We start from the raw sequence: 9,431 nt of genomic DNA, 5'->3' as shown, positions 1-9,431 counted from the left end.
CCTTGCTTGCTTCTCAGAAGGCTGTGGGCACACCCAGAAATGCAACAACATAGAGCAACACAATGGCCTTCATGTGGGAGTACCATTCCTGCACATTTCCCCAAGTTGGTTGGTGGTTTTGAAAGGCTCCTTAATGGTTTTCACCGCTGGTCCTTCCACTCACACAGACCCTTGGTGGGAAACAGGCTTTGCTGTCTTTCCTCACCTTCTGCAGACACGATTAGCGGTGGATTCCCACCCTGAGCTGCAGGGTTACCTGTTCTTCCCTGGGGAGAAACACCCACAGTGAGCAAGAGGAAATTGTGCAACCTGGGTGTTATTTCTCTGAAACCTCCTTTAAAACAAGGGACTTAAGTCTGGAGAAAATAAGAATAGAGACCTTCAAAGATTTCCCTAAACAAAGTCTGTTTTGAATCTTTATGCCTCAGATACGTTTTCTGTACATGATGTTACAGTGTCTCATATTTGTTCCCTAGGTTGAAAACCAGGTTTTTCCAGTTTGTGTTTCTATGTAATTCCTCTCTCCATAAGGAAAGAGGTCTGGGGAGTGTTAGCGTGGGAGAGACAGTTTACTGAGATTTATACGCCCCTTTCAATGTGTTTTCTCTGAACACAGCAATAAAATTGAAACTTGGAGATAAAATAACAAATGGATTTATGATTAGAATGGTTATAATGTTGCTAACACATATTGCTAATTCTTGTGGTGCATTAACTGTGTGCCAGGAACAGAGCAAAATGTGGTACACGTGACACCGCATTTCATCCATGGGACAGACAGGCTTATGGGGTATTTTTGCCACCATTTTACTAAAGCCTTGAAAGGCCAAATAGGCTGCTCAGAGCCACACAGCTGGCAGTTCATAAAGTGTCTGGCTCCTGCGTCAGTGCTTATTAATGCCACTTACAACTTCTGAGTAAGAGCATGTGTGTGCACACGTTTCCCGTTTTACACTAATTTTGCTAGTATTTCTAGTTGAAGGTCAGCTTCCCTGGTTCCAGTGTCACCCCTATAGGGAGCCAGCTCTCTCCTGCTGTGAGTTAAGGTCACTCCAGCCTGAACCAGTGTTGGGGGCTAAGAGAGACTGCGTACTTGTGCGTATGTGTGTGTAAGACAGAGAGACACAAACAAAAAAGAGATCTATTTGGATTTGGGAGCTGGGATTTTTATAAGTCCTCATTGAGTATGAAGATTATGGCCCAGGTCCTGTGAGCTAAACTGAATCAAGTGGCCTATGGCTTCCCCTCAAGGAAAAGATTTCTATCTGCTGATCAACACTGCCACTCAGGAGTAATATACATCTTCACTCATCTTTCTTGTGGTCAATTTTCCACATCTGGAAGAATCTGGAAGTAGATCCTTGATAAAATTTGACTCAGGATGGCCAGATTATCAGCAAGTCTCACCGTGTGTAATAACATCCTTCAGCCCGGGCTTAGAGAAACTTGGGTCACAGGGCTCAGTGACAGAAGATTCTCTCAAGGACAATGTACCTTTTGGACCAAAAGATCCACCCCAGGTGCAATCAGCAGAGACACAGTAGATCTCATGGGGAGGCTGTTTCTCTTGTTCTCTTAGTAACCTTGGTTCGGAGCTGTCTTCCCTCGCTGAACTCTCAAACTTCTGTTTCAAGGTAACTTGTTAGCAGGGGCCGGGCTTCTCTGAAAGGACTGTTAGGATGTAAACACTGCTCTTTCTTATATCCCATGGGACTTAGTTCTTTAGAACCTCTCTGGGGTCCTGTAGTCCCAAAGAATGCTGTCTTTCTGACCAGAAGGAACTGAAGGGAGAAAACCTTCAAAACGTATTCCCTTCTCCTGGGAGCTAATGTCATGTTCCCTCAGGAAGCACAGCTCTGCTCTCTGTAGCTACTTGCCTGAAAGGAAGTCCGTGTGGGGATTTGCAAGACTGAAGAAAGTAGCAAATGCTGGAAAGATATGAGAGAAGGCCAAGGGAACACCGAACGGTTGTTCAGCTGGCATAGTTGCTGCTCCTTGGAGACAAAAACGCAATCAAGGTGCCCAGGCAAGGATGGAAGAGTTGCGTAGCCCATAGAGGCCTGCATTGCTTTTGGAGTAGATTTGCTCCAAGGGGTGGGTCAAGTTTCTGTGCAGTCCAGTCTCTGGAACAGAGAGGACTCGTCTTCAGCTAAATCTTGACCTGCCTGAGACCTGGGAGGAGCCAGGAGCTGTGCCTGCAGGCACGGTGGCAGGCCCTCCTCCTGCCCAGTGCAGGGGCAAGCAGCACGCAGGGCCTAGAGCCCACCAGCTCTAGCCCAGGCAGCTCACCAGTCACTTCCTGGCCCTCACAAAACAGCATGAAGGGCGTCCTTGGAAAAGCCGTGTGTGGCACAAATAGGAGGTGACATGAGGGCCACCTGGGAGAGGCTGGGCTGGGGAAGGGGTCAGGATCTAGTGAGGGGCTATGGCCTCCAGGGAAGGAGGTCTGTTTCCTGAAACAGCAGTATTGTCACTTCAGAGTGGCACTGCTTGTGCCTATGGGCCATGCCCTGCTATGTCCCAGACCAGCGTTCTGGGCACCCATGACCTCTGCTAGAATGGTCAGGCCTTTTTCCTTTCCCAGGAGAGATGCCCATGTGGGCATATTTACATCACTCAGACAGCAGGGAGCTTGTTTGCCTTAAGAAAGCTTGACCTTTGCGTTACCATCTCCTGCAAACACTGGTGGCTAAAGGCTGAGCCGCCAGCCAGGAGACAGGACCAGCTGACGTGGGTGGAGCGGGTCCGCCCCTGCCTGCAATCACTCGGGGCATGTGATGGTCTACCCCACACTGCTTGTCTGGCTGCCACACACGTACTCGCTCTGTGGCCACTGTGTGTCGGAGCAGTTGCATTGTGGTTCTACAGTAGGAAGGAAGTGCACCTTGTCAGTGGAGGAGTGAGGGTCCAGGAGGAAAGCTTCAGGAGACTGTGGCCAGCTCTCACCAGAGAAGGTCATGGGGGAGGAAGTCTTTTCTGACTAGGGTGTGAGTGGCTTCTCCATTGGACCTGTCACTTTTTACCACCAGGGGTCAGTAGTTTCCAAAAAAAATAAGTTTCTCCTCTATGATTTCAATGTTTCCCTGTGAAACTATTATTTTAATAATACTGAATACAAATCCTGCCCTTTTATCCTCCAAATGAAAATGTCTACAAGGTACAGGAATACCTGTCATTTCCCATATTTTTTTTTTTTAAGATTTTATTGGGGAATTGGGGGAGGGGAACAGGTTTGGGGAATCCAGGAAGGGGAACAGACAAGTTGCTGTCCTTTTGTTCTTCAGTCTAGTTGTGGAGGACGTCACTTCACTGGCCCATGTTGGTATTATCATTGCGCTTTTCCCNAGTCTAGTTGTGGAGGACGTCACTTCACTGGCCCATGTTGGTATTATCATTGCGCTTTTCCCAGGTGAGGCAGTCAGTCACCAGCCACTGAACAGCCGCTCACACCGGCTGCCAGCCACTCACGGTAGCTTATGGCAGCCCACTGCAGCCTACGACGTCGCCAGCGACTCACGGCAGCCCAGCTCCAGGTTGAGCTGTTGTTCACCATCTTCGGTGTAGAGGGCGCAGCGTCACTGGCCCTCATGTGGGATTCGAACCAGGGTCCTGCTGCTCAGAGCTGGTGTCCCAAGCCAGCTCTTAACCAACGCGCCACTCAGCCGGCCGCATTTCCCAGATTTGATGGGCCATCATTGGCAAGCAGGAGCCCACAGTGCCACTAAAGCAAGGTCTGTCCCTGACAGTGGCCATCCCCAGACACAGGTTTCATGGCACAGGGAAATGGAGAAACCCATTTTTGTGAAATCCCATATCTTTTATCAAACCTAGAGTAACAATCTGCAAAGAAATACACTAAAATGTCAGCCACATTGCCATTGAGAATGGTCATTTTGTTGTCTTCTTTACGTTCCTGTTTGCCAAGTGTCTATTTATATAATCAGAAAAAAAATACGAATATGTATGAATAACTCTTCCCGTCTTACTGCCCCTCCTCCTGCTCATGAACGTGATCCTGCCCTTGAGCCCCGCTTTTCTCATCCTCTCCCAACCCCCACCCTTGAATATTCCCATTGTCCATGCCCTCGGTCTGAAATCTTTGGTTTTTAAACAATAGGTAGTTACCTTGGTGTTTGGCTCACCAATTTTAAAGTCAGGTCACCCAGGTGAAATGGGCATTTCTCTTGTATCTTGCAATATCTGTTGCTATTAACTGTGAACCAAAAGTACTACCATAGGGTACAATTCAGCTCACTTGGGCCCCTCCCTTGATGCACTTATGGAGCCCCCACTTCGGCTGCCCCAAGTCCTAGCCCTGAAGTAGACAGACCAGCTCTGCCTTTAAAACTCTATTGGGAGAAACGAGCAAGCCAGCAAGCAACGTGATAGTGAGTAAGCACTGGGTGCCGTTCCTGGGGACCCACAGGCTCTGTGCCCTGACGGAGGGCACACATACGGTCTTATTCAGCTGTCTCCCCTCGAATGTCACCATTATTATTTATGTAATATTTGTTCAGCTAATTCATCCTTTTTATTTGCTTAAACACATTGATTTGAAAATGAAATAGTTAATATTCTTACCATCAATGGAAAACCAGTAAATACCACTGCCATAAATAAAATAAATGTAATGAACAGCAAGCAATGTGATCAAAATCTAGCTCTATACTGTTTCCTGGTCCTTCTTTATTAAAAGGGAACATTAGCAAGGATTGAAGAGATGCGGAAGACTTAATGCCACAGGGTGAGACAAGATGCTAGAGCAATTCACAGGCCGTCAGGGGAATTTAAAAGGAATAACTTTCTCACTATGAGATTCAGCATTATTTAATGCCACGGCCTGCTACTGTCTAAAATCATATTACATTCAACCCAAAACAATCTCATGTACCAAAGTGGTACTCATCTACATCAGTCGGGTCCTGCAGAGGACTTGAATGAAAGTTCAAAGTCATGGGCAAAATTCACAGGAACATAAAAGAGATAGTGAAGTATCTGGAGGATAGGAACAGAGGGGAGACTTTATCTCCCTTGGGGCTGAAAAGACGAGAGGAATAAATCATGTTCCTGGAAAAGCTGGAGCTAAAGCCATGGTGGGGAGGAGGTCTAGAGTCAAGGAGACACAATTGGTATCAGAGAAGCAGCAAGCAGTGAAGAGGGAAGAAATACCTCGGCCTTTCTCCTCCCAGCTTCTCCAGCACCTCCAATTGGCCGACCCGAACCAGCGGCACGTGGCAAGCAAGCCTGGGAGATGCAGTCCATGGGGTCAGCCTCTTAGCACAGAGCAGCACAGGAAAGAGGCATGGTCAGAGGAGCCAACAAAGAATCAACACGACATTTCTGGGAAATGTTGCTGCACAGAACAACACGGCGGGCACACGCAACCCAACCTGAAGCAGGAGTGGGGTGGGGACAGACAGAGTGGCCCGGAAAAGGACAAGACCTGAGCGAAGGTTGGGAGGGAGAGCAAGCGCGCACACTTCCCTGTGCATGCCTAACCTGCTTCCTCTCTGGCCCGCAGTCTCCGTGAGCATCAACAACCTGTACCCGGGCTGCGAGAACGTGAGCGTGAGGAGCCGCAGCATGATGTTCGAACCGGGCCTCACCAAAGGCATGCTGGAGGTGTTCGTGGCCCCATCCCACCACCCACACTGCTCCGCTGACGACCAGTCCACTAAGGCCATCGACATCCAGAATGCCTATTTGAATGGTATGTACCACCCGCCCCAAAGGAGAACGGCCTCATGTCCTTTTGCCATGGCTATAAGTGGTTCCCCTAACGGAGTCTGTCCCAGTGGGCATCTACCACATCCCACAAAGGACAGAGGGAGGGCCAGTGCGGTGACATTGGGAGTGACCCAGGACTGAAGCAGGGCTGGTTAACACCCCTAAAAAGTAAAGCTAAACACCTTGGTGTCTTCTGCATGTAGCAAAGCACTGGGCACACAGTAGGTGCTTCATAAATTACTGTCAAGTAAATTAATATGTTTGTTAAAGTAGAGCTAAAACATCACTTGGATGGGAAATCTCATAAAATACAATCCCTCTAGCAGTTTGATATACACAAGAAAAATTCTTTTTAAATACATCTACACTCATGACTAATGCTCTGATACAGACATAGTCCATTTTTTTTTTCCATAAGCAAAATTTCAAGTGTGTTCTTTGCTCTCAAACATTTCCAAAAGGGTGAAGCTGTAAATGTTACCAGGGATGGTTTCCTTCCTCCAGAAACCACTGTATCTTCCCTGTAGCGCCCCCTTGGAGCCCCAGTGCCCCCAGCGGGGCCCAAGTCACTTAAACACGAGCCCCTGCCTTATTGAGACCTAGTTTAGAGCAAGGATAAAGCCATTTGTCTGAGACTCAGTTCCCTCATTGGTGAGGATTTAGTAAAGGGCCTGGTACAGCGTTTGGCACAGGGAGGCAATCAGATAATGGCAACTGGGGGCATCTTCAGGAAGACCCTTTTATTATTCTGAACCCAGGGAGAAATAGACTACTAAAAGCCATGGTTCTTAAACCCTAACATGCATGCGAATCCTCTGGGGGGGCTTGTGAAAACACGGACTGCCGGCCCCACCCCCAGAGCTTCTGTTTCAGCAAGTCTGGGGGGGTTCCAGGTAATGCTGCTGCTGCTGCTGCTGATCTGGGAACCCCACCTTGAGAACCACTGGCCCTAAGGGAATAGAATGGAAGTCCATGTACATTTTGCTCTCTTTTTTTTTTTTTTAAGCTGAGCCATCCTGCCACCTGTTGGCAGCTCAGCAGCAGCTCAGCTTGGGCCGGGCATCAAACTGCAGTTGCTCAGAGCTNACTTGTCTGTTCCCCTTCCCCCAATTCCCCAGCACTGTTCCCATCCCCCCAATTCCCCAATAAAAATCTTTAAAAAAAAAAAAGGGAGGACAAAAGGGCTGGTTTGAAGGGTGACTCAAATGAGGGAAGAAGGTGAACTGGCTTCAGGGGGTCATGGGCTTATCTGTTGACAATGATTTTTAGAAATGCAAGAACAGAGCTCATGAAAATCAAAATTACATATATATGTTTCCACCAATTTATAAAATAATTACATTCTTGGAAAACTCAGTATGTATTAAACCATGCCCCCTCCCCGCAGAAAACCCCTCTGGGTCCTGTGTAAAATGATTCAGCTAAGTCCTAAGCTCAGATGATCATAAACAAGTTTATCTCCTATGTAAATACTCAGCAGACACTTAGAAGTCATCCCAGGAGAATTCTTACTGCTCAGGACATTGTATGTATATGTCTGCGCACCTAGGACCCACCACCAGTAAGTATTTACATCACTCAACAGTGACAACTAAAAATGCTGCTGCACATTACCTAAATGCCGGCTAGGGGGCAGTGTTGCCATGTTGAAAGAAGGGTCACAATTTACCAACAGAAAATGGGGACAGGAATGTTGGCACCTTCCAAGATTTAGAACTGGAAGCAGTGGTCCAGCCAGGTCTGAGATAACACTGAGACAGAAAGGAAGGCGTTTACCTCTGAAACCCTTTTGCATGGGTCACCTCTGAGTCAAATCATTTATACCACACCTTTTTATTGAGCATCCTACATGAGCCAGGTGCTGGGGATACTGTCTCTCCCCTCAGGTTGGCTCCTAATCTAGAGGGAGAGAGCTTAACACAATTACCCTGCAGTCTGATGGGGTCGCGATAGAGAATCATGTGTGGGCCTGAGCCTGCCAGGAGGAAACTTCTGGGAAAGATCACTGCAAGATAAGCTCGTGAGATGCATGGAAGTTAACAGGCTGGAGCAGAGGGGATCACCCTGGGTAGAGAAGAAGGAATGCATCTCAGGCCGCATATCACAGTTCCAATAGGTCCTTGTTACAGAGCCAGAAGCCAGGCTAGGGTGATGGAAACGATGCTGGTGTGTGAGACAGGATGGAACTAGGACAGCATGATTAATGTCCCACTATGTAGACCACTCTGGGTGCACAGAGCACCTTGCAAACACCATCCTATCCAAAGCTCTCATGTTATATTTGATGTCAGAATGTTCACATGTTTGTATTTCCCTGAGGCCATGGATCTGGGGCCAGTCTAGGCCTTCCCATTCCCAGGACTGTGCTTAGCACATGGGAAGCTGTCCAAAAGTGTTTGTTGATGAATGAATGAATGAGAATTAACCATTGTTGGGGAGATTCCTGCTTCTCCCTGTAGGACTGAGAAAGAAGAAATTGGAAACATCATTGTGTCCCCCAGCCCCCTCCCCATGATTTAGCTTCACACCTCATAATGCCCCTCTTTTCATCATCTTGTACCATCACAGTGTCGTAAAGGAACCAGACCCCTCCACACAGATAAGAGCAGGTGCCCCTGGCCAGTCTCACAGGTCTGACGCTGTTCCGTAGGAATTGCTCCACCTAATTCATTGTGCATCAAAATGTGATGGAAATTGGCAAATCCATAGACACAAAGAGCAGATCAGTGGTTGCCAGGGGCTGGGCAGAGAGGGGAATGGGAAGTGACTGGTAATGGGTGCTCGGCCTCCTTCTGGGGTGACAAAAGTGCTCTGGAGCTAGATAGCAGTGGGGATGGTCCAACATTGTAAATGTACTAAAAGCCCCTGAATGGTACACTTTAAAAGTGGTGAATTGTATGATATGTGCACCTTACATGAATTTTTTAAACATGTAATGAGGACAGAATAAAATGGGTAAATTTCGCAGACCAGGGAGGATGCAGCCCCGGGGGTTTGGAACCCTGGGACTCGGCATGGCCTCTTGCTCAGGACCTTTTCTTTTTCTATGACTAACAGGCCCTCTTTCATCTGTGTTCAGGATACGCACCGAGGACTCTTCATCCAGCAGCTGAGACCCACGCAGAACCTGCAGCCGAGAATCAAACTGAAGCTGTTCGGGCACTCGGGGTCTGGGAAGACCACGCTGGTGGAGTCTCTCAAGTGTGGGCTGCTGAGAAGCTTCTTCAGGAGACGCCGGCCCAGGCTGTCCTCCACCAACTCCACCAGGTTCCCACCTTCGCCCCTGGCGTCCAAGCCGACAGGTAGGCGCCTCCACCTGGACCCCTCTTTCTCCAATAGGTGCTTGCTTTTGACCTCTCTGGGGTCAAGGCCTAGGATAGGTGATGGCTTTGTGATGGTTGCTTGGCCCCAGGTGGAGCAGATCCCACTGCCTTGGTGGCTTTCAGGTGTGATCTAGGCCAGCTCTAGGCCTTGTGACCACCCCCCTACGGCCCAACAATTGCAAACTGCCCTGTGAATAGCAAGGAAAGAGCCTCACTGAAGTCACAGCCACAGACACAAAGGTCCACAATCACAAATGTGCAAATAGCAGATTTGTGTCGTGCTCTACTCGGGACTCTGTCCTTGAGGACGCAAAGAGCTTGGACTAACACTGGTTCCAGATCGCATAGATCAGATGTTGGCCCCTAGATGGGTCCTCACCC

At 48.4% G+C, this 9,431-nt stretch overlaps 1 protein-coding gene across 1 annotated transcript in view; it reads left to right on the top strand.

The window, feature by feature from the left end:
* Nucleotides 1–9,431, top strand: part of DAPK1 (death associated protein kinase 1) — a 186,447-nt gene that overhangs the window by 156,155 nt on the left and 20,861 nt on the right. The window contains exon 19 of the mRNA XM_019624077.1: nt 8,807–9,173. Coding sequence (XP_019479622.1) covers nt 8,807–9,173 — 367 coding nt within the window. The remainder of the gene's footprint in view (nt 1–8,806; nt 9,174–9,431) is intronic.

This window comes from Hipposideros armiger, unplaced genomic scaffold, assembly GCF_001890085.2.
Source record: "Hipposideros armiger isolate ML-2016 unplaced genomic scaffold, ASM189008v1 scaffold_577, whole genome shotgun sequence".
NCBI lineage: Eukaryota > Metazoa > Chordata > Mammalia > Chiroptera > Hipposideridae > Hipposideros > Hipposideros armiger.
This window is presented reverse-complemented; position numbering and strand designations above follow the sequence as displayed.